The 25,252-nt window shown below is 38.9% G+C and overlaps 1 protein-coding gene across 1 annotated transcript in view; it reads left to right on the top strand.

Annotated features, from left to right (window-relative positions):
• Nucleotides 1-10,323: 10,323 nt before the first annotated feature.
• Nucleotides 10,324-25,252, top strand: part of cfap58 (cilia and flagella associated protein 58) — a 24,213-nt gene continuing 9,284 nt past the window's right edge. Inside the window, exons 1-18 of the mRNA XM_013912670.1 lie at nt 10,324-10,406; nt 13,406-13,675; nt 13,858-14,006; nt 14,095-14,245; nt 14,605-14,799; nt 16,344-16,481; nt 16,667-16,826; nt 17,443-17,525; nt 20,781-20,972; nt 21,063-21,224; nt 21,400-21,546; nt 22,963-23,103; nt 23,172-23,395; nt 23,744-23,852; nt 23,937-24,041; nt 24,235-24,354; nt 24,564-24,688; nt 24,786-24,885. Of these exons, the coding sequence (XP_013768124.1) occupies nt 10,401-10,406; nt 13,406-13,675; nt 13,858-14,006; nt 14,095-14,245; nt 14,605-14,799; nt 16,344-16,481; nt 16,667-16,826; nt 17,443-17,525; nt 20,781-20,972; nt 21,063-21,224; nt 21,400-21,546; nt 22,963-23,103; nt 23,172-23,395; nt 23,744-23,852; nt 23,937-24,041; nt 24,235-24,354; nt 24,564-24,688; nt 24,786-24,885 (2,577 nt within the window). The 5' untranslated portion in view covers nt 10,324-10,400. The remainder of the gene's footprint in view (nt 10,407-13,405; nt 13,676-13,857; nt 14,007-14,094; nt 14,246-14,604; nt 14,800-16,343; nt 16,482-16,666; nt 16,827-17,442; nt 17,526-20,780; nt 20,973-21,062; nt 21,225-21,399; nt 21,547-22,962; nt 23,104-23,171; nt 23,396-23,743; nt 23,853-23,936; nt 24,042-24,234; nt 24,355-24,563; nt 24,689-24,785; nt 24,886-25,252) is intronic.

Here is a 25,252-nt window from a genome sequence, read left to right as displayed (position 1 = left end):
TCCAAGAAAACGCTGTGTGGCACTGAAGGTCACACACAGTGAGCCGAATGTTTTTGCTGTATTTTCACAGATTGGTTCAAATATTGATTCCACAGATTGAGAAGTGTGTTTGACATGTGATGGATTTGCTGGATGCTACGCAGCTACACGGTTCATTTTTTTAATGATTGGATGAGTAACAAAAGTGCCATAACATCAGAAACTCAGCTATATTACACAGTACACATGCTGCTTCTTGTTACATTATGGAATCCGCAGATAAGGGGTGTGTACGTTAAAACAACAACAAAAAAATCCAATCAAGCTTTTGTCGTGTGTGGATTTTTATCAATAGAAGGTGTATTCACTTGTAGGTGTCATGGTGACATGTTGCAATATGAGAACAATGGAGGTTGATTAATATGACAGTGGTGATGTGCATCTTAATCTATTTATTTCTTTATTTCTTGTGATTTTGAGCTGCTAATCCCAGCAGTCTTCTAAAATCAGACATTTTTTCAGTGACTACATTTACTTGCTTGTATAAGATATTTCCACAATAAATGCTTTCATAAAGAGCAATTTTAGATGGGCCTTCTGTAATGCAGGAGCAATTCTGGAATAGATGTGATTTTTTTTTCATTTAGATCTATGTAATAAAACGGTTGCTGTAACTAAATCTTCTGAGTGCGTTTGTAATACATGAATAAACAAGCTAAAAGAAAAGAAAACATATAACAGAAGAGTCCTGACTTGACAGACGTTATACAAAAAAGAAAAAAGTAGAGAAGCTCCAGATAATGCACTTATTGTGGAAATAACTATGTTAATTCATACAACTTTAACCACATTTTCCACTTCCAAAGCCCAATAATAAGAGTTTTAGTCAGTATAACTTGGCTTCACACCTCCTATAGAAATTACTGGTAACATTTTGTTAACAAGACCCACTCCAATCTGTAAATTCTGTGCTGCGTTTAGGGACAAGGTCAACAAAAGTGGAAATCCTGAATGTTGTTTTTTTATATTCTTTATAAAGTACAAAGGGGGCCCACACACAGGGACTCATCTGCATGTCACATATTCTTTTTGTCGCTGGTAGTAAGTTGCCAGCGGTCATTCCAGACTTAGGTAACCTTCTAATGAGTTTAGCATGCCTTCAGTCGATCACTGGTATCCTCCACATTCATTGGCAGATGCTTCAGTGTCTCATCTTGAAGCTGCAAAATGTTTAACGTGGGTCCCGCCCACTTCATGTCTTGCTGAATGTTACTGGTTTTCTGTGGTGAGTGGTTGCCACATCGTTGCTAGTTGCTACACGTCTGGATGCCCCTTAAGGCACGATATCTTAAGGCTAAATGGCTATCTCCTCATATCTCCTCAGAGGTGATGTAGGAGATGCTGGGGAAACCATGAGTGATGCATCCATAAATGATTGCAAATACCACTTCCATTTCCAAAATGTGAGCAGGCTTTTGGTGCGAGTGGTGATTGGTTTCAGAATCCTGTTGAAAGAAGAACAGGGAAGTCTTCTTCCATGAAGCCCCTGTCTGAGGCATCGCAAGATTTGAAAAGCTGTATTTTGACAACGATTCAAAGGTTTAATTTGCTTTGTGCCTGTTAAATACACCACAGTTTATTTCATTTCAGCAGACCTTGGTGTGTGTGTGTCTCTCGGTGAGGGGAGGAAATATGGTGCTGTGGCAGTTTGTAGGCTGAAACAGAGAGGACTGAAACTGATTGCATGTAACACAGTGGATGAAGACCCAAGATGAATGCATAAAAAATAGCTATAATATCCTCAAAATTAGATTATTACAATTATATTTACAGTTCTAAGAAGAAGCAAATGAATTAGGAGTAAAATAAATTTGTGATTGACTAAAATTGGCTTTTAAAATAATGGAATAGATTTTAGAATAGTCTTGCAGCTTCCTTTAAAGAGTTTATATCAAGGATTTAAAGGCACTTAATTTATCCAACAGGGGGCATCCTGCAACTTTCCTGTTTGCTTCACAACTTTGAAATGTCACAAATAATAAGTTAACAACCAGCTGATCCGAGCAAAGTCGGACAGAGCGTAAATCTGTAATCTGTGATTTATTGTGACTGTATAACAGATTATTTGTAATCTGTCATATTATCTCAGTAAGGACTCATAATTAACTACATATGACAAATGTTTGGAAAATCTGTTTACATTTCATATGTCTGAAAAAAGAAAACAGTCGGCTGATTTATTGAAATTTTAAAACACTTTTAAACAAATATCAATAACTGCCTTAAAAATCCTTTATCAGTCGGGCTCTAGTTTAAATGCTTTTTAAGTTAAGCATTATTAATTAATGATCATTAATTAGTTAACTAATGCTATTAGGAGAATGTGAATTAACAGCCACTTTGACTTTATTTATAAAATGTTTATCTACAGTGTTTAATTTGCTGAAGTTAAACTAGGGATGGACTGTACTGGGCAATACCAGTTTGTAACCTGTATTTAAGCAGGCAACTGCTTAAAAATACCTTCAGAATAGAATAGAATAGAATAGCCCTTTATTGTTATTAGTATTAGTGACAGAGACCTCCAGAAGGAAAACCTCTTGAAGAACTGCAGATAGGACTAAAATGAAATATCAGGGTTTAAAAGATCAGCAGCATACATCCATAAACATTTCAGCATACTGTCCCCTAGGAGTCAAATATTTAATTAGATTCTGCAGAGGGTAATTTTAAAAAAGCACCTTTAAAACAAAACTGAGTTAATGTGATTGCTATCTTGTAATGTACATACTATACTGACATGTACCAGTATACTTAAATCTCTTAATGAATTATTTCTAAAATACATATATCTGAAAGCTCACTTTGCTAATTAACTAAATAGTCAACATATTGTTCTATGTTGTATTTATTTCACATCTGAAAAGAATTTTAAGTGAGCTAATGTATACAGAGGTTTCTATATTGAAATTAATTAGTCTATATATTGTAAAATGTAAAACCAGAAATTGCATATTTTAGTAATATTTGTCGATATGCATGCATGAATGAGAGCAATTGATATATTTTCCCAATTTATGTCCATATGGAAATACACTTTAAGTAGATATAGCCAGTGTATATTTTTCAGTTTGAGAGTCAAGTCTCCCAAAGCGCACACAGCAGGGTCTACTCAGTCCTCTGTATCACTTCTATAGTGGCCTGAGAACTTGATGAATATCGAGCTCATATTTCACTGACTTTGCATCTCATCCCCTACCAGTCAACCAGATTTCCACCCAGAACTTGTGTTGGAACAATGACAGCTACTTATTCAGCATGGGCAGGTTTAATACAGACTCACAGCTCTGACATCGCTGTTGTCTCAGACTTAGAATTACATCCCACTTTTCATCCACTGATTGCATGTAGAACACGCATTTGTGTTGAGTGCATTTTTGTTTTTTGTCTTGAATAACACTCTTTCCAGACTTATTTGAATGTATCTGGTATCAGTAGGGAATGTCATAGTGGTGCAGCAGTTAGCAGTGTCACCTCAAAGAATCTAGTCTTGTGTTTGAATCCACCCTGGGGCCTTTCTGTGCAGAGGTTGGTTGTATGGTGTCTCCATGGGTTCTCTCTGTCTGTGTTAGACCTGTGACAGATTAGCAACCTGTCATTGGTGTGGTTGACATACTATACTGACATGTATACTCAGCTGTGACAGGTGCAACAGGCTGCCTGTTCAAATACATGTAGATAAAGTCACAAGAACAGCTCTTTAGCTTAGCAACTGTAGTTGTACAACTGTGTGACTTTGCATCGTTTGATCACCAAAGGTTTTAATTAGACTTAGGTGAGTGAGGATAGCTGAGAAATCTTAAAATGACCGAGGGAAAGGTCATCTATCTTGACAAAAAATTACTGTTAGCCTCTTAACTTGTCCATGTAAATAGTGTGTATTGGCAGATATAGTCTGCATGGTATAAATGTTTGAGTGATGCTGACAAAAACTGGGATTTGCAACAGTGGTCTTGGTTTTAAGATAGAAGCCACAATTAAAATCTTTAGCTGAACAATCAAAATCAAACTAACTGTAAAAAGCTGTTTGCTTACTTTGGTGAATAATGCAACTCAGAGAGTGCAGCAGGCAAAAACATGTGCTGTGGGTTTGAGTAGTCAAGAGGATTTAAGACTTCAGAATTGTTTCTAGATGTCCTGCTAATTAGGACAGGTAGATGTACTACCTCGGTATGTCTTTGTAAGTGTGTGTTAGGCCATGTTACCTACATGTTACTAAGTCATGTTAGCTCTGTGGAGGTATATATTAAAAAAAATCTGTATTTTTGCACATGGCCATCCCTACAGTTGTAATACACCGTTTCTCCATGACAAGTTGGAAGATTAAAACCTGCAACCACAATGTCAGAGCCAATATTATCATAGTTAACTAGATGTTAACAGTTAACCCTCTGCCTTTACTAAACACACTAGCTAGTTCGCAGCTTTGCTAACATAGATAAATCTACAATTATTACAAAGTAATTGTAAAAACTCTAGACATCAGAGATTAGCCAATATTACTTATCAATCCAACAGCAAGAAGGCGAGCTAAGTATCTGCCTGCAACCTTTCAGACTTTCCAACATTTATTATTTTTCAGTCTCTTACTCTCTCTCTTTTCCCTTCTATAAATGTCATGTTCTTTCACATTGCTGCTGCCATTGTTTCCATATTGAGAATACAAAGGTAGTTTTGTCCTCTAGCTAGGTGAAGACCCATTGGTGGTAGTGTGTTACATTATGTTATAAAGCATTACGCGACTTTCCCAGGACAGTTATGAGAGTCTGAAGCAGTTATTTTAAGGTGCAAAAGTTGCCTGACTGTTGCATCCAGAGTACATATATGCAGAAATAAATATTTTAAAGAGAAAAATACTCATAGTTTGGCAATGAAAAAAGACATTACCAAATGTGCTATTACATTTTGTAATGTAAGAAAGATTGGTAGTGTATTTTTGCACTGAATGTGGCAGTAACATCTCTCAAAAATGAGATGAAATTTGATTAACAAAATAAATTCAAAATATCAATTTGTCTTATTTTAGAGATATTCCATGTATTTTTTTTTTTTTTATTATTTACATCATTTTCTTTCCTCTGTGTAGATCACAAACTGTACTTTGGACACACACACACACACACACACACACACAAAACCCATGCTTGATTAGTGTGTCTTTGTGAAATCATGTATTACTCAGCTCGCTATACTGCTCTACATTTTGAGCCAAATATGATGATTTGCAGTTGATGGTACTGAAGCAGGAATTTCACATTTTTTTAAATCACGCATTCAAAGACACTTTTTGAGGAAAATCTCAGTACTGTATCACTCAGTCCCTGAACTGAGGAGCACCTCTTTCAGTGACCAGTCATCATATTGTTGAAGATGTTCACATTTTTAAATGCTAAAGAGGATTTTACCCCATGTGCTAAATGAGAAAGAATACCTGGTGCTAATACATGCTGCACATGCTAAAGGAAAAATGTTTGTTTACTTACAAAATACATTTAGTTGCTAAATGCACCCAGACTCATCTTTTTCCTCATTTTCATTATTTTTTATGAGCTCAAATTTGCAGTTTATATGTAAACACTGGCATCAGTCATTGTCAGTCATTATCACAGAGGTTGCTTTGATATCGCTTTAACATCATAGCTGTGAACTGCAAACTGTTACAGTGATGAAATCCATCATACATCACTACCCTGAAAAAACAGCTCACGTCTCTGCAAAGTCTTTTTAAACATTCATTATGGGGACTACAAGCCCATAAATAAATAATAGTCATATTTGTTAAACACTTTTGAGTACAGTTTGTTGTTGAAAAAAAGGCATCCATTGATTGAAGAAAGGATGTACAGTAATAATAGACATGCAAACAAAAGCTACTTAAAAGCCAGCAGCAGACAGCTGCAAGTAATACATATGCAGACGTATTACTTCAGCCTGGAGTAATGTATGAAACTACATTACAAACTAAAGTGCAGAAAACAGATCACAGTTTAAGAAAAAAGTTTGTTACTACCATGTAAATAATAACTGAAATTAACATCCGTTGTCTCACGCCCTCTCAACATTATATATATATATATATACACACACATATATATATATATGCACATACATCATTGTTGTGTGTGTGTGTGTGCGTGTAGAAGAAACTACAATGCACATCGACTATATTGGCTGGGTGCGAACTGTAGTAGGGTATGCTTAGTGACACATTATAACATGATGTAACAGTGTCCATAACATACGTGAGTGATGGAAATGTTCTAAATCCTAGAAATTTGTTTAATAATAAAATAATATAGAGATAGATTATATATATATATATACACACACATATATATATATAACACACGACTATCTATATTTGGGGACAGTACTTGTTTTCAAGAATGTACAAGTCTATATTCTATTCTATTATTTTTATATCCATCTACTGCTTTATATTGTAGCGCTGCAGAATTGTACACAAAGTAGAGAATTATGTATGTTTAATTGTATACAAAACAAAAGAGAATGGTGCACCACACTGTACTGTATATCTCATTGTCTATTACACAGAGAATCTCAGAGAAGGTTGCAGCGAGCTAGTTTTTATAGTAATGTACATTTGCAAATGTACCTGTTGAATTGTTTTTGCACCTTCCACACCCCACACTGCTTATGTATTCATTATGGAGAGGAGTATTGCTCTGTGTTAGGTTAACATCATTAGACCTTTTTTTAGACCTTTTTGGCTACTGCAGTTAAACATTTTTGAATCTACTTTGGCATGAAAGAATCGGTACGGTGCTCTCTTGCAATCTTCACACATTAGAGCACAGAAATCTAATTGTAGGTTATATTTATGGAATTCACAAACTGTGCAGACTGATAATATTTGACGGTGTATATGTGTATATTTCAGTATATGTGTAACAGAAGCAGTGCTTTGTGCTGCTGTTTTGGAACTGATATAAGGGGGGCTCCAAATGTTTGATTTTTGTTGGAAACTGAAGCATGTGCAACTTACTGAACATTCTCCTGGATTTCGCACTCAAGTGGAGGTCGAGCATTGCAGCAGCTGCTAAAAGTTACTCCAGACATTCAGTTCACTGCTGTACATTGCCAAAAAGAAAAGGACAAGAAACATGTCATATACATTCTGACAACTGGTGCTATTTAAAAACATCTGTGGTGCTTTTTTTTTTAAGTTAGGTATTTCCTTGCTTCAGACAAAATGTAGCTACACAATCCTGTACTGTATTGCAATGTAGGTTGTTGTCTGGCCAGTCGTTTGTCCTGGTTCTCTTATATGTTCCAGGAGGTTTTCTTTGACTGCTGTTGTTTCAGGGAATACACAGATTCAATTGGAGTAACATTTGGAGTGGCAAATTTGAAAGCAAGGAAATTTAATGGGTAATTCACTCAAAAACACATCATGATGATTTTTTTTTAACTGATTTTTTTTTTGTGTGTGTGGAGACTTTAGAGTTGTTTAAAGTTTTCTGTATTTGTGGTTGCAAATTGTATCCACATATTGTGTTTGGTGCTGAGTAAACAAACAAGGTCACCGTGACTTTCAATAGTCATCAACATCATTTAAAATCCCTGGAGAGGCATTGTTTAAGATCAAAGAATCATGCTAACTCCCAGCAGGTGCTCTTTAATGCTAGGTGGTAGGTTAAACCAATGGGGTATAATTCAACTTACCCCAAAAATCCCCATGAGAGGAGCAGCCTGTAGCATCGCTATGTTTGAAGACCAGAAAAAGCATCTAAAAAGTGTTTCCTAAAGATGCTTTTTCAACCTACTCACATACTCCTTTGGCTCATTGTGTACTAAGTTCAAATATCACGTGAAACCTTTTGAAAACTTTCTTTCTTTCTCATCACAAAATGCAATACAATGTTTTATTTCTTTTAAACAGAACTGTGCTCATTGTCTTCTCTTAATTGTTCAGTCTTCCTGTGACATAAAGGAATGCTTTGAGTTACAGTGCATCTGGAAAACAACACAAACATAAGTGTGTTCATTGTTAATTACAGGAGTAGACAACTCAGTACCTCAAAATGTCTTTTCATGGAAATCTTTAGTCCAAATGTGTATTTTATCCATTTTTATGTTCCCCATCTCTGAGAAATCAGTCCTCGTGATGCTTTTTGATATTTGTTGGCACAAACACTAACAGGAATGTATGACTATTGTAATCACTGCTCACCTCCCCACTCTTCCTAAAAATTGAAGCTTTTAAAGCATCTAAATTGAACTGTCAATTTTTTGTATCTCAAATGTCTTGGTATGCTTGTTGTAGTTGTATATTCATAATGGTGTATATTACATCAGTTTTTATTTATTAAAATGTTTAAATTTTCTAACATGACTTTTGTGTTGCTGTTTTTTTCCCCGTTTTTGTAAAATGGTACTCAGCATTTGATGTAAAAGAAAATGAAACTACAAACCAAATAAATGTAAACTTCATTCTTAGAGTGATGATTAAAGGAAAGGATTCCAGAAACTGCTGAGATTTCTGTAAATAAACAGACATAGTTTGAGAAAATACTGCTTTAAACTCCTAAGACCCGAACTCTTCCATGACATGCATTTTTAATTTCTCTTTGATATTTGGGCATATTTGGGACCTGATGAATGTAAAAAGCAATGAATCACCAGATTTTTTTTTTTAACCTGATTTTTGTTCCTAAGAAAAATGAGATGAGGATATTCGTTTTAAATTTTGATGGAACAGTGGCAGTATGATGTCCTCGTAAGTGGATATCAGGCCCTTGTAGAGCAAAATTTAGTATTTTGGTCTAGACAACCCAAAATGGGATGTCCACATATGTGGACTCCAGGTCCTAGGAGGTTAATATTTTTGACATTTTGGCTATAAATTGCAGATTTCTTTGTAAAACACTACTTAAAAATGCATACATTACTTTTACGCTGATGATCATGCAACATGGCAGTTTTCAGTGACATTAATGGAATGGAAAGCAATTACAGTTGAAAGGGAACATTAGAGTAACTACACTTATACGTGCTACTATAGCCCATTGCCTTCAGAACTGCCTTTGACATGACAGCATTACAGCTGACATTACACAGTTTCTGCAGATTTGTGACTGTGGAGGCCATCTGAGTGCAGTGAACTCATTGTCATAGTCAAGAAAGCAATTTGATTTGAGCTTTGTGCCATGGTGCGTCATCCTGCTGCAAGCAGCCAGTAAAACAGTGGTGTGCAGTGGTCCTAAAAGGATGGACATGGTTGGTAGGATGTGTTATTTAATTACACAACCAGCAACAGTTTGAGCTACAGTCTGGATGGATTCATAATTTCATGTTGTCTACATCAAATTCTGACTTTCCCATCAGAATGTCACGGCAGAAATCCAGACTCATCAGTCAGCATTTTCCCATCTTCTTGTTCCCAACTAAATTGTTGGTGAGGATGCAGACAACTTATACTGTACTCCGTTTTCTGTTCTTAGCTGATAAGAGTGTTTTTGCTATTATTGAAAATTAGCAACCCTACAGCTTGATATTCTCTTCTTTGTAAAAACAAACAAACAAACAACAACAATACCAACAAAAAAAACAGCAGCACAGGTAAGCATTTTTTTTCAATATTTTATTTTAATTTTTCCAGCATAGAAAAACCCATCAACAAACAAATACAGCTCAAGTAGTAGTGGCACTGTAAAGCGCTTTGGGTGCCTTGAAAAGCGCTATATAAATCCAATCCATCATTATTATTATAACAGGTAAGCATTTTAACTGTGCATCTAGAAAGCCCAGCCGTAGGGGCACCACAAGCCAGTGTATTCTAATGCTGGTCCCAAGCCGTGAGAAATAGGGAGGGTTGTAAATTTCTGGATCGGTTGGGGACTGAGTTATCAGCCTCGACTGCAAACCGGTCCTGCTGAGCAACGTGTGCTCAGAATTCTGGGGGGACAAATAAAGAACGTCCCCACTTTTTTTCCTTCCCACTGGCCCTAATCCTGTTCCGTAGGAGAGCACTGTAATCAGCATGTAAAAGTGCTGAATGCGGTCAGACTTCATCTTCTTAAATTCTCTCTAACATTTGCTCACTTTCCTCCATGGTGCAAACTTAGAAAAGAATGACAACTCACGTGACCCCACTGGTCACTACATCTGTGGTCACTGAGACATAAAAACGATATGTATCAAAACTGATTAATAAAGACAGAAAAGAAAAGCGTGTACAAACTAAGGGAAGCTCCATTCCCTCGTAAATCCTCGAGATCCATGCCTCTCGCGAGATCACGGTTGCTTAGCAACCAATGACACAGCTCTGTTGATAGAAACCCCAGTGCTATGCTAAGGAATTTTACCCAGAAAATATAAAGTGACTTTGACTTGGTAGCATGGAGGTAAGTTTGTCTTGAAAATGGTTTAGTCAGAGTATCACAGACGAACACTGGCTATTAAACGGCTAACTAAGGTGTGAGAAATGTCATTGTTTGACTTTTCATTAAAGCTAAGGAGAGACATTTTAGACTTAGCGCATAATAGCATAAAGCAAGTAGTGGGCTCATCTGTTGTAGAAAGGATTGTCTCAGTGTCCTCATGAGTCTGTGTAAAAAATCTCATACACTCATATTTTATTTATAACAGAACAGAGAAAATATATCTTTTTTTTAGCGCAAGACATTTTACTATTTCATTAAAAATATTAGATCATTTTGAATTTGATGACAGTAACAAGTCGTAAAAAATCTGGAACAGGGCAAAAAAGGCTGGAAAAGTAAGTGGTACTAAAAAGAAACAGCATGGGGAACATTTTTTGTAAGCAATTAAGTGAACTGGCAACAGTTCAGTAATATGACTGACTATAAAAAGAGCAGCTTAGAGAAGCAGAAGTTCTCAGAAGTAAAGATACAGTGGGGCAAAAAAGTATTTAGTCAGCCACCGATTGTGCAAGTTCCCCCACTTAAAATGATGACAGAGGTCAGTAATTTGCACCAGAGGTACACTTCAACTGTGAGAGACAGAATGTGAAAAAAAAATCCATGAATCCACATGGTAGGATTTGTAAAGAATTTATTCGTAAATCAGGGTGGAAAATAAATATTTGGTCACCTCAAACAAGGAAAATCTCTGGCTCTCACAGACCTGTAACGTCTTCTGTAAGAAGCTTTTCTGTCCCCCACTCGTTACCTGTATGAATGGCACCTGTTTGAACTCATCATCTGTATAAAAGACACCTGTCCACAGCCTCAAACAGTCAGACTCCAAACTCCGCCATGGCCAAGACCAAAGAGCTTTCGAAGGACACCAGGAAAAGTATTGTAGACCTGCACCAGACTGGGAAGAGTGAATCTACAATAGGCAAGCAGCTTGGTGTGAAAAAATCAACTGTGGGAGCAATCATCAGAAAATGGAAGACATACAAGACCACTGATAATCTCCCTCGATCTGGGGCTCCACGCAAGATCTCATCCCGTGGGGTCAAAATGATCATGAGAACGGTGAGCAAAGATCCCAGAACCACACGGGGGGACCTGGTGAATGACCTGCAGAGAGCTGGGACCAAAGTAACAAAGGTCACCATCAGTAACACACTACAACGGCAGGGAATCAAATCCCGCAGTGCCAGACGTGTTCCGCTGCTGAAGCCAGTGCATGTCCAGGCCCGTCTGAAGTTTGCCAGAGAGCACATGGATGATACAGCAGAGGATTGGGAGAATGTCATGTGGTCAGATGAAACCAAAGTAGAACTTTTTGGTATAAAGTCAACTCGTCGTGTTTGGAGGAAGAAGAATACTGAGTTGCATCCCAAGAACACCATACCTACTGTGAAGCATGGGGGTGGAAACATCATGCTATGGGGCTGTTCTTCTGCCAAGGGGACAGGACGACTGATCCGTGTTAAGGACAGAATGAATGGGGCCATGTATCGTGAGATTTTGAGCCAAAACCTCCTTCCATCAGTGAGAACTTTGAAGATGAAACGAGGCTGGGTCTTCCAACATGACAATGATCCAAAACACACCGCCCGGGCAACAAAGGAGTGGCTCCGTAAGAAGCATTTGAAAGTCCTGGAGTGGCCTAGCCAGTCTCCAGACCTCAACCCCATAGAAAATCTGTGGCGGGAGTTGAAAGTCCGTGTTGCTCGGCGACAGCCCCAAAACATCACTGCTCTCGAGAAGATCTGCATGGAGGAATGGGCCAAAATACCAGCTACTGTGTGTGCAAACCTGGTAAAGACCTATAGTAAACGTTTGACCTCTGTTATTGCCAACAAAGGTTATGTTACAAAGTATTGAGTTGTATTTTTCTTATTGACCAAATACTTATTTTCCACCCTGATTTACGAATAAATTCTTCACAAATCCTACCATGTGGATTCATGGATTTTTTTTTTTCACATTCTGTCTCTCACAGTTGAAGTGTACCTCTGGTGCAAATTACTGACCTCTGTCATCATTTTAAGTGGGGGAACTTGCACAATCGGTGGCTGACTAAATACTTTTTTGCCCCACTGTAAATATCTGTGCAAGACTGAAAACCAGTATTGGAGTCCGACAGTTTTTGGTCATTCAAGCAGTGTTTCATTAAAAAACAGCAGGACTCTGTCATGGAAATCATTGCATGGGCTCAGCAGCATTTCTCTGTGTGAGAACATAGTTTGCATAAATTGCAATTTATTTGAACTGTTCTGTGGCCAGATGAATCAAAGTTTGAAACTAGTGTTGGAAGTGCATGGACACTGCCTCGTCTTGAATAAAGAAGAGAGGGACCATCTGGCCTCTTGCTATCACTTCAAAGACCTGCATATCTGATACTATGGAGATGCATTAGTGATAGTGGAACTGGCAGCTTGCACATCTGGACAGGCATTATCAATGCTGAGCGGTATATGCACGTTTGAGAGCAACATATGCTGTCATCCAGATAATGTCTTTTCTGGGAAAGCCTTGTATATTTCAATGAGAAAATGCTGTATATCTTACAACAGCGTGGCTTTGTAGAAGTCCTGAATTGGTTTAAGACACAGCTGTTGCCCCCAGACCCTGAAATAGTCTTACCTTCCACAAAAAGTGCCCTCCAACAGCTGAAATATTATTTCCACTTGCTTTTAATCAGGGAGGTCTCTTGTTTGTTTGTTTGTTTTTTGTTTCTATCGAGTCAGATTTTCTTATTGGTGCTCACGCATTCCGTCCAAATCTTAACCGAGATAGTTAATTTAATTTTTAATAAAATTTGCTTGTCTTTTTATTTAAATGTGCTTTAAAATAGATGTTTACTTTGATTTTTGTTAAAGGGTTTATGATTTGTATTTGGTCTGATAAAATGACATTGCTTTAAATGTGCTTTAAATACAGTTGATTTGACTGATAGACTTACAGTTTACCTGCTGTGTTTCCAGGAGACGGGATCAACAGGAGAAGACTCTTTTGAGTCATTGGCAGAGTTTCAGTTGGTCCTCAGTGAGCTGGTTGGCGATGCGAGCATGGACAAAATCCGGGTGGAGTATGAGAAGCTCATCCATGCGCTGAAGAAGTCAAGAGAGAACGAAAAAAGGCTAATGTCTAAATGCAGGGAGCTGAATGCAGAGATTGTGTCCACCTCAACTAAGGTGGCTGCAGCCCTGAAATTATCCCAGGAAGATGCAACAACAATAACATCACTAAAAAGGGTATGTGCCCCGAACACAAGAACTACAGCATAGTGCAGAATAGCTTATTCATTTAGGTGCTTGACCATAGCAATCATTTTCTGATCATGAGGTAACGGGTATAGAAATGTTTTGTTTTTGTTTTTTTACGTTTTCTTTATCATGTAGCTTCTGCTAAAGAAAATAATTTGCTTACATTGTAGGAGCTGGATAAAGCCTGGAAAATGGTTGATGCTGCTCATGATAAAGAGAAGAAGGACAAAGAGACAATCAGGAAACTACAAGAAGATGTTTCCAACCTAACAAAAATGGCTGAAATTCAGACTGGGTTTTCCAGGGACCAAGAACAGAAGTGTGTCTGTGGCCCATTCTTTTGACTGTACAGATGACTGATTAAACCATTTTTAACATGTCTGTGTGTTTTTTCTTTTGGTTTTTAGTGATCTATTTAACATGATTGATGAGCTGACCAAAGAGAGGGATAAGCTGCTGACTACAGCAGAGGGTCTGAGAGAAAAACTAAACAAAGCCATTGCAACCCAGCAAGAGATAGAGGCCAAACGAGAGCGTGCCATGGAGAGTATTTCACAGGTAAAAGCATTTGTATCTAATAATGCAACACACAGCAAGGATCAGTGATTTAAACTTTGCCTGCAAAACAGAAACTCTGTTAATAATGGGTGTCTGTAATTACATATTTAAATGAATTGTAATAATTTTCAAATATGACACAGTATTACTACCCCTGAGTGTATTACCCCTGTCTCAACAAACCCCAATACACATAAACATGCACTAATGTAGTATTTTCTGGTTCTATAGATGACTTCATGCAGTTTCTATTAGCATGTTTTGGTCTCGAGGTAGGATTGCATGACCATTGACTCTGACAAACACAATAAAATTCCACTCTAACTCCAGACTACTGCTTGTCTCCTGTCTAAACCCAGCTCCAACAGGAGCTTCAGGTGCAACAGAATGAGATTTCCCGCGAGATGAGGCTGAAGGAAAAGCTGGATAAGGAGGTAAAGCAGATGCATGTCGATATGGAGGCCAGGATGGGTGAAATCAAAGTTCTGAATCTGCAAGGCCAAAAGGCTAAAGAGGAGCAGCAGAAACTGGAGCAGCAGCTAAAAGAGCTAAAAGTAAGCAAGGAAGTGGGATGGATTATCTTTCTGGTGTGACATGTTCAAAAGTAACTGCTATTGTAGTTATTGTCTCAGCTAAAACCATAGGTTATTATTGCATGAATCTTTTTTGTTAGTTGTATGTTGTGTATTTTACATATTTAGATGTTGTGCTTAAAAGGAAAAAAAATGCCTCAAATTCTTGCAAAAACTTACTTTTTCTTACTTTACAAGAATTTGTAATAATTACCTTTACAAATAAGTATAGCGAATTAGCTCCTATTTTAACTTCAAACTTCCATACTTGTTACTTCCATACAAAGTAACAGACAGTCCAAAAAAGAAGTGAGGAAGAGTGTGCAGTCAGGGCAGAGTGGGTGGAAACAAGTGCAAGGGGTGATTTGGGATAGAAAGACAGCAGCACGAGTGAAAGGGAATTTTCACAGGTTTTTAGTGAGGTTTTGTGTGGTTTTGATGCTGCCACTAAAGAAAAAGACAGGAAACTGAGCTGGAGGTGGCAGAGCAGAGTTGCAGTGACACAGCTTCTTTCTAGTATTGTCATCCAGGTAAGTAAATCCCAAAAGGTTGATTGTGTTCATCTGGACGCAGCGTTTTCAGTGGGAGAAACGTTTGGTCACTCATCCAAGTGACTTCTTCAGTCTCAGCTGACTGCAGGTTTCCCCAATCTTATAAACAGGACATTTGCAGAATGACTGAAGCTAACCCACAGAATGAACAATGAGCTGGGGGTCAGTTCCTTGATCATTAATATGCAAATTCTCACGACCATTGATCAACAAACACTGATCAAGGTAAACTGATCATTGATCAATGGCCATGAGTCCCATTCACACAGGTGGGGAATGACTGCAATCACAGCATTGTCAGATGGTGATAGATGTACCCTTAGGCCCCCTCCTCGATTCAGAGATGGTCTTTCCCTTTTCACGTAAATGGCCTCCTTGACTCTGTGCTCAAACCAGCGTTCCTCCCTGTCCAGGATGTGAACATCCTCATCAGTGAAAGAGTGTCCACTGGCCTGTAGGTGTACATAAACTGCGGAGTCCTGGCCTGACGAGGTTGCTCTTCTGTGTTGTGCCATCCGCTTCACCAGAGATTGTTTGGTTTCCCCGATGTATAAATCCTGGGAATCCTCCTGGCACTTAACAGCGTACACTATGTTATTCTGTTTGTGTCGAGGGACCCGATCCCTGGGGTGGACTAATTTTTGGCACACCTTGTTTTGGGATTTAAAAACTACAGAGAAAAATCTTTAGAAAAAATGTGTCTCAACTGTTCCGATACTCCTGACACATACAGGATCACTACAGGTTTTCTCTTAGGCAGCAGTTGTCCTTCCCTCCTGGATCGGCTGGAGCTTTCTTTAGCTGCCTTCCTAGATTTGACAAATGTCCAGCTGGGCTAACCACATTTACTCAGGGCCTCTTTCTAGTATTTTAGGGTCCTTACCTAAAGGTCAGGGTTTTGTGACTTGGCAATATGTGAATAAAATTGAATTTATTTGAAAGAAAGAATACATATTTGTTCTCTAACTGCAACAGATTTTGAATGAAAAGTCAACCAAGGAGTTGGAGCAGATGCAGACGAAGAACACCAAGCTGCAGCACGAGTGTGAGCAGCTGTCATCAACCAAAGAACACCTCTCCCTGCAAAATCAACAGACTATAAATGAGCTTAAGGTACACTGTTGTCCACTAATGTACACTTAAACAGTCACAACATGGTACTGTTCAGAGAGTTCATTAAGACATATCAGAATGTAGTCAGCGTCAGTGTCCTGCATGTACAATGACATATGCTGTCCATATCCCTCTTTCATCACTGTGTGTAATGTTTCAAACACCCTGCTGCCCCCACTGGTCAGATGAGAGAGGAGGAGGTGAGTCAGTTGCGTCAGGAAGTTGCCAAACAAACAAAGATGAGAGAAGCCATCCAGAAGAAGTTCCACCAGATAGAGGATCAGAAAGCTGATGTGGATGTGCAACGGGAGACCCTGAAAGCACAGATCGCTGGTCTGGAGAAAGGTAAAGGAGCTTACCTTATGACTCATGAAACACAAGCACATGACCGTCTGACATCTGCAACTTTGAAGTAGAAATTTTACAGGCGTATACTGAATAATATATAATTTTGAGGCAGTGACAGTAATCACTATGATAAAAAAAAAACAAAAAAAAAAAAAACTGTAAGCCAGAATGTAAGTGGCTTTTTGGTATTACGAACAAAATCCTGCAATGAAAAATCCTTTGAAGGAGTTTGGAGAACGTGTTTCTTTTGTGGCCATGGATACATATTGTATTGGTGGCTGACTTAATGAGGCCAAAAAGTAAGAAAGTGTTAAGATTGTTAGAAATGCACAAATGCACACAAACACCTGATCAGAACAGAGTAGAGGGATGCAGCACTAAGTGTTAGTTTGATCTACTTTTGTGTGCTACCGTCATTTTCATTAATGAGTGAGACACCACAAAGCCTTCTAAATTGCAGTGTAATTTTTCAGTGCAATTTCTAGGCCTGAGAAATGACTTCAGATGACACAGCGCCACACTCATGGAAGAAAAATGGTCAATTTTGAAATGTTCAACACAACTGACCGTCAGCAGACATCATTTAGTAATCACCACCCTTCTTCCTCTACAGATCTTGAATCTTCTCAGAAGCAAGTAGAAGCTGACAAGAAAGCCATAGAGGAGCTGATCCGAGAGAGAGACATCTTAAATAAGGTATCCGTTATACTTTATAGTTCTGTGACACACTATCAACCAAGCTGGGACATTTTATAGGATGTGCTCATTTTGAATCTGATTACAACGTAACCTTTTTAAGCCTCTGAGGTCATAATTATAATACTGTACAATCATCCCTGCACTTCGGGAGAGCAGCATAAACCATTGATAGCAAATGCTCCTTTGCAATATCAGACAAAAACAAATACCTGAACCCCAAATATGTATTGAGATGATTTACTATATAACAGAACATGTTTGCTTTTGTGCTTTTTACTATGGTTCATGTTCATTTACAGTGAGATGTGTCCAGTACATAAGCATGGGTATTTTGTTGGCTTTAATCTATTTTTGTGGTCTAAGGCTAATATGTATGAAAACTTCAAGTCCACTTAACTGCACTGTTTAAAACTATGATGATATAGTTTGAGTTCTGCACTTTTGACACAAATTGAAAGCTGCTGGGTCATCTCACCCGTTCTTTTATGAGCATGTTACGCCCCACTTAAAAGCAAAGTGTTGGGGGGTAACAAAGTGAAAAAGAAATGATAAACTTCCGCAAGGTAGATGTCAGTAAAACACGATTCATTACACAACACTACTTAAGCAAGTATGAACACAGGGAAGCTCTGTTCGTCAGGGTCTCCAAGGCCAAAACAACAAACAAAACACCCCCTTTCTAACTAAAAACAAACTGAGTTTTCTCTATCGAAAAACAAAAGTACATTAGCTGAGCTCCCTGACTGGCCACAAAAAAGGAGAAAATGATTGAAACAAAAATGGCAGAGAACCCCTACCTGCTTCCACTGTGGTTCACAGTTATCTTAGTAAAGGCACACCCTTACTCACAAGATTTAAAAAACAAACAAACAAAAAAAACACAACACACCAAGGTTACACCAAAGTTGTAAATTCACACACACGCAGCTGCAGATTGCTGCCCAAACCACTGCAGCTCACAGCTTGAGCAAAAAGGGGGAAGAAGACAAGGTGTGGTGGTTTGAGATGGCAGTCTGTATGCCCTGGCTGACTAGCTGTAACACACCTCAGCTGCAGCTCATGAGGCAGACCTGGAACACAGGAGAGGGAGAAAAGGCTCTCTCTCACATAGGGAGAGCCACTAGAGGTCAGCGACCGTAACACCCCCCCACATAAAATATTACATAAAATAAAACAGACATACTTTTAACACATACCACCGAGTTCGTTAGGGAGTTTAACACTGCGTCCTGGACAGTGCACCAGCTACCACATTGTCCATACCTCTCTTATGTCTGATGTCTATGTTGTACTCTTGAGCAAGCAATGCCCACCTCATTGGTTCCTTTGGACTGCACAAACGAGTCAAAGGAGCCACTACTGTCGACAAATTCCAGCAGAAACATCTGTAGTAGCCCACTAGACCCAAGAAGCGCCTGAGCTCCTGTCTTGTGGTGGACACAGGGTAGCTCAGGACAGCTTTCACCTTTGCATTTACGGGGCACTCCTGGCAGTGTCCCAGTTGCTTGCCGAGGTATGTCACTACTGCCTTGGCAAATTCACATTTTGCCAGGTTCAAGGTTAGGGAAGCCTGGGCTAAATGACCAAAAACATTCCTCAGTGTGCTAATGTGCTCAGTCCAGCACAACGAATATATCACGATATCATCCAAATACACGTAACAGTTTTCAATGCCTGCTAACACAGAGTTTATAAGCCGTTTGAAAGTGGCTGGTGCATTTCGCATACCAAATGCCATTACTGTGTACTGCAGGAAATGGTCTGGAGTAACAAAAGCTGAAATATTAGAGGCTCTACTAGTTAAAGGAACCTGCCAGTACCCTTTTAACAAATCTAATTTTGTTATGTAGGTAGGTAGGCTCTGTAAGTGTTTGGGAACTGATGAGGCCAATATTGAAATGCTTGCCAGTTCGCATAGGATTTCATAGCCCTCTCTGACACTCTCTTTACCTCCACCATGCTCACCCTTCAAGATTACCCCTACTCCATTTTGTTTCCTATCTACATCATGCTGGGACAGTTGCATCCTCACACAATACCCTATATCAGGTTATTGTGTGAGGATGCAACTCTAGTCCTCGAGAGCTACTGCCCTGCAGCTTTTTGATCCCTAGCATCCCTATTCCAACACAGCTGAATCAAATGGTTGAATGAACTCTTCAGCATGTCTTCCAGTTTGGCAAAGGTCTGGTAACAAGCCATTAATTTGATTCAGGTATGTTGGAACAAGAATGCATCTAAAAGCTGCAGGACAGTAGCTCTCGAAGACTGAAGTTGGAGATCCCTGCCTTAAATCAGCCTTTGTTCTCTCTCCCTTTATCAGTCATAATCTTTATATTTAAAATCCCACTCTCACCTCAACACTCCTGACTTCCCTTCTCTCTCGTCGCCTCCTAACACACCTTGTCCCCCTCCTCCCGCATTGTCTTCAGCCAAGAGTAGCACAGTTTCCATCGGCACTGCCCAACAGCACCCGGGGCGATTTATTGTTAACCTGGGCCCTGAGCGATCCAGTGTGGAAATCTCATTCCTGATGACACACATATATATTTGAGAACGTTTTTACACCAGATGCCCTTTCTGACACAACTCTCCCCATTAATCCAGGCTAAGAACCAGCACTAAGAGTACCCTGAATTGTGGTGCTCCTGTGATTGGATCAGAATCATGAAGGGTTTTCATGGATGTATTTTTTTCTCTACCAAGAAGAAAGCTTTAAGCTGGATGATTGCTGTTGAGGATGTGGCATCTGAGTATTCAGATCACAGGCCAGTTTTAAAAGTATTTGTGCTCTGGGAGCTTAGCAGTGGTTCTGGATGTTGTCTATATCTCTCTTTTCTATGGATGGAGGAGTTTTACCTTGTGTTTTTTAATCTGGTGACAAAATATACTCGATATTGATATTATTTTTCATGCAGACATTAATACACAAAATCATTTTGTTTGCAATACCAGAAGAGATTCAGTACTGGTTTCCACATCAAACACAAGAACATATGTTTAGAAAAATAGTTAAACTTCTCAGTTTTTAATTCAGAATTTTTGTTATTTATTTTTTGTTGTGATAAATGTGTGATTATGATTAACTGATATAGAAGAGGTCTACAGGGTACTTGCCTCAATCACTCTTCATATTCAGTAACCAGTTGTTTCTGTATAACAGTACTAAATGAGTGTGTCTTCCTTTTGGTCCTCAGCAGCTGGAGCCTATGTTAATGCTTACTGTTTTTATGCTTGTATTCCCATGAGCAGAACTTAATCAAAGCTGTGCAGTCAACTGAGAAGCAGCAAAACCTTGTCAAGCTCCTTGAGCAGGACAAGAAAACGTTGGAGCACGAGATCAGCGGCTACCGCCTGGAGGCCCAGAAGCAGCGCAAAATCATCCAGCAGCTGGAGAAAGAGCGTGACCGCTACATCAACGAGACCAGCAACCTCATACAGAAGGCAGGTCTTGCAGGAGGAGCTAGTCTCCTGGATTAGCTTGTTTGTTTTTGTTTTTTTTTTTTACAAATGGGACTTTTCCTCTTTTCACAGGTACAACAAAAAATGAATGATGTAGAAGTTAGAGAAACAGAGATATTTGACTGGAAGAAGAAGGTCACTGAGGCTGCGTGCAAGCTCAAACAGCACGAGAACTTGCTGGAGACTGTCGTGTCTGAAAGGAACCTCTACAGCAAAAACCTCATTGAAACTCAGGTAATAGCAAAGTGATGATGTGAATCACTGCTGGTGTCATCACTCAGCAGAGCTTAATTACACCAGGGAAAGGTTGAACACACCATATTTACAGATGTTTATATTGTAATTCCTCTTCATCTTTTCTCTTCTTCCCTTTTCTGTGTGGTCATTGTGTTCTATCTTTCTCCCCTAGGAAGAGATTGCAGAGATGAAGAGGAAGATGAAGACCATGAACAACCAGGTCACCCGACTCAGAGATGAGATCAGTGTGAAAGAGCTGGCCCTTGCCAAGGATCAACAGGAGCACAAACGCTTAGAGAAAGAAAACGAGACCCTCAAGGTACAGAAAGGTTCCACAGCGGTTCATGATGGAGTGTGGGTCTGACCTCGTCCTTATTTATCTGCTGATTTGCCTTTTTAGTAATTTGACTCTTGTGAAAATATATATTCATTTGAATCCCACCATTGCCATTCTGGATGGTTTTGCCTGTATTGCACCGTTTTCTAAAATTGATTTAATTGATTTAAATTCTTCTTTATAAATTCTTTTATAAAATAGTACAAAATGCCTTCTGCAAAATGTAACTAAAACCTTGACCAGTAGAGGGCAGTGTTTCACTAGAAAATGCTTATTACTTCAGTTGGTTAACACAGTCACTTCCAAGCTAGATGATCCTGGGTTTACACCAACTGTGTGGAGTTTCTCCCTGTGACTGTTTGGGTGGTGCTTCCATGTTTACCATACATGTGGATGGGAGCGTGAATGGTTGATTTTCTCTCTGTTGTTTGCCTGTTGTTTTTACTGTTTCTTTTTTTGCGGGGGAGGTTTGAAAACGGTTGTTTTCCACGTGCTTCAGCTGCTGTTTGTTGCATTACTCTTGACATTTTGAGCTTCCTCTCATGTTGCATTTAGGGTACAGTGGCGTTGCAGTGGAATAATTCCCTCTGTCTTTTGTTTATCATCCATGACATCAGTGGAAATCGTAATTGGGTGAATAAAAGCTGTGAGGGAGAGTTCATAAGAAGCCATGAATCTGTCTGCACTTATACTAGACCGCTAATGTAAATAATGATGTTTGCTGTGAGACAGTGCAGAGTAGAGCAGAGTGACAACAGAGAGTACCTTAAATACCCTGTGAAAAATACCACTTCAATACTGGGATTGGCATTTTAAAAAGAATGTAGCCAACCAATCACAGTTGGGAAAGTTTATTAAGAAATGGTCCCCACTCCTCTGTCCACTTTTTTGCCTTCTCACCAAACAGTTTCTACTTTAACTCTTGCAATGTTCGGGATCACAGCATCTCTGAAGTTCATTTAATAAATCATAATCCTAAACATTGGTAATATAAAAACACATATTGCTAAATTGAGAGGTTTTATATCTGATATAGTGATCTAGCTTTTTTATTAGACTCAGTTGGCATCACTTCTAATCACTTGTGTTGACATTTCAGGCTGAACAGTATTTCCTGAAAATCCTGTCTTGTTCACCTATTTTTTTGATTGCCTTTAATTTTATAATGATCCACTACACAGCACTAGAGAATAAATTTCATCACAGGAGATGGCTTTCACCCACAGGTATTAAACCACTGGAGTGATTTGAATTACTCCAGTGAGTAACTGACAGATTTCAATATATACATGTAAATGGGGGGATTGCAATTATGAATTGGTGGTATATAGATACAATTGTCTTGAACTGAATTAAATCCATGTTTGCTCCTATCTAAATTTCCTGCATTTCCTACAGGCAGAATTGCAGCTGATCAAGCTCCAGCTGGAAGAAACAAAGCAGTGTGTAGACAGCCAGAAAACAGAGCAGCAAAAACTGCAGAAGATAATATCGGATGCTGATGCTGAGCAGACCCAACAGAAGAAACAACTGGAACAGGTAAAGAAGGAGAAACATAGACGGGTAGAGAGAGACAGAAAAAGACTCTGATTATGTGTTCTCTCAAGGTGATCAGAGAGCGGGACAGCCTGGGCAAGCAGCTGCTGCATAGCAATGACGAGCGTACACTGTTGTATGAGAAGATCAGAATCCAGCAGTCAATCCTAAGCAAGGGTGACTTTCACTACAAGCAGAGGATCGAAGACATCCGCCTGCTCAAGCTGGAGATCAAGAGGCTCAGACGCAAGAAAAGCATCCTTGACAAGACTTTGCCCAACACAGAGGAGCTGAGGTAAAGGGAGGCATTTGTGGCCAATAGTGAAGAAGGAGAAGGAAGGCAAGATACAAGCATTGAGCACAAAAAGGAAAAGGAATGAGGGGACCCGCAGAGCGCAGTATTTAGAGTAAAAGAGCCAAAAGGAGTGAGATGGAAAGATTGTTAGGTAGGAATCGCTGCTGTCAAACAGTAAATTGTTTCACATAGATCCTTTAAAAAATTCCAGTATTTCTTGTGATATTTTCACAATGGATTCATTTTTAAACTCTTAATTAATAGAGTGAAGCAGTAGAATTTTGTTTTTGCCTCCAGTTTGACGGAATTTAAATGGAAATTATGTTAATATGTAATCCTGTATTTTAGGCAAGAGCTGTTTCATCTGCAGAGGCAGCTGCTCAGAGAGAGAGCAAGGAACAGCGTGCTTGAGGAGCAACTGAAGCCGATAAATATTCACAGATGGAGGCAACTAGAGGTGAATGATTTATCCTTGTGTTAGCTCGTAACTTTCATAGCACTAGCTTTTCTTTTTCACATGTTCTAAATGACTGACTTGCAGGGGAGTGACCCTGGTAAATACGAGCTCATCCGTAAGATTCAGTCCTTACAAAAGCGCCTGATCGCCAAAACCCAAGACCTTGAGGAACGTGAGCTCTTGTTGCAGGTGAACACCTGAACACTTGTTTTAAACTAACTGATCTAACTAATGATCTTCGCTTTGTACCTGCACAAGCCTCTTTGGATCATTAGTCTTTTCAAGTTTACTCATAAAAATAAGTGTGACTCACAGATGCATGGTCTTCTTTTAAGCCATGTACTTTACCCATAACTTCCTTTCTTTTAATTTTACCATGAAGGAAAAGGAGAAGCTGTATGTGGAGCTAAAGCACATTCTGGCCCGGCAGCCAGGTCCTGAGGCAGCCGAGCAGCTCCAGCAGTGTCAGTGGACCATCCGAGACAGAACCAAAAAGCTCAAGGTCTTGTGCAGAAAACTACAGATTTGTATCATTTGTTTGCGTTTACTTTTTGATATAAATAATGACTTCAATAAAATAATATATTTTTTTTTAAAGTCAGAGAATTGGCACCAACATAAAAGACAGTATTTTTTAATATCTATTTTAGACAGATGGCACTGGTTTTTCACATCTCTGACAAAAATATGTTTTTCCATCAAATTTTTCAGGCACTGATAGCAGAGTTGAGGATGCTTGACTCAAAGATGAATGAGTATAAAAGTGAGAATCAAAGACTGGCCACGGAGCTAGCAAACGTTACGAAGAAATACCTAAGTGAGAAAAAGCTCCAAAGGTGAGGCTGATCTTTGTTCTAATTAAAAGCTCCAGTATATAACGCACTGAGAAAACGTTCAGCTGCTCATCCTTTCGTTCACTGTGTGTCTCCTCAGTGAGCAGAGGACAAAGATCAAGGTGGAGCACCCGGAGCTTCTGCCTCAGCTGAGCAGCAAACCCCATTTTACAGGAGGAGGTTTCAGAGTTGATAACCCTGTAAGAAGATAATTTAACTAAAACTAAAACATTCAAAATGAATAGTTCACAAATCATGACATGACCTCGCACCTGTCCATGACCTCAGTAGCATAAGGTTGACCATTTGTTGCTTTCAGTTTTATGTTCTAATATAGTATTTTTGATGTGTGTAAATCTTTGGCAAAAAAATTCCAGCAAAACCTGTACTTAGGTCTTTAAGAGCTTGGCTCTGCAGTACACCAGCATGAATTTATTTATATTGTGCTTTGTTTAATAAGAGTGATTATGCAAATCTTAAAAGAGCAATATAGGTATGAAAGAATATTTGTACGCAGATTAGAAATAGCAGTATGGTTCTGATGGGCAATGTTCCCTCTAAGCTGCG

This window comes from Pundamilia nyererei, unplaced genomic scaffold, assembly GCF_000239375.1.
Source record: "Pundamilia nyererei isolate P.nyererei 1_Seehausen unplaced genomic scaffold, PunNye1.0 scaffold00097, whole genome shotgun sequence".
Taxonomy (NCBI): domain Eukaryota; kingdom Metazoa; phylum Chordata; class Actinopteri; order Cichliformes; family Cichlidae; genus Pundamilia; species Pundamilia nyererei.
Note: the sequence above shows the minus strand (reverse complement) of the source record. Positions and strands in the feature narration are given on the sequence as shown.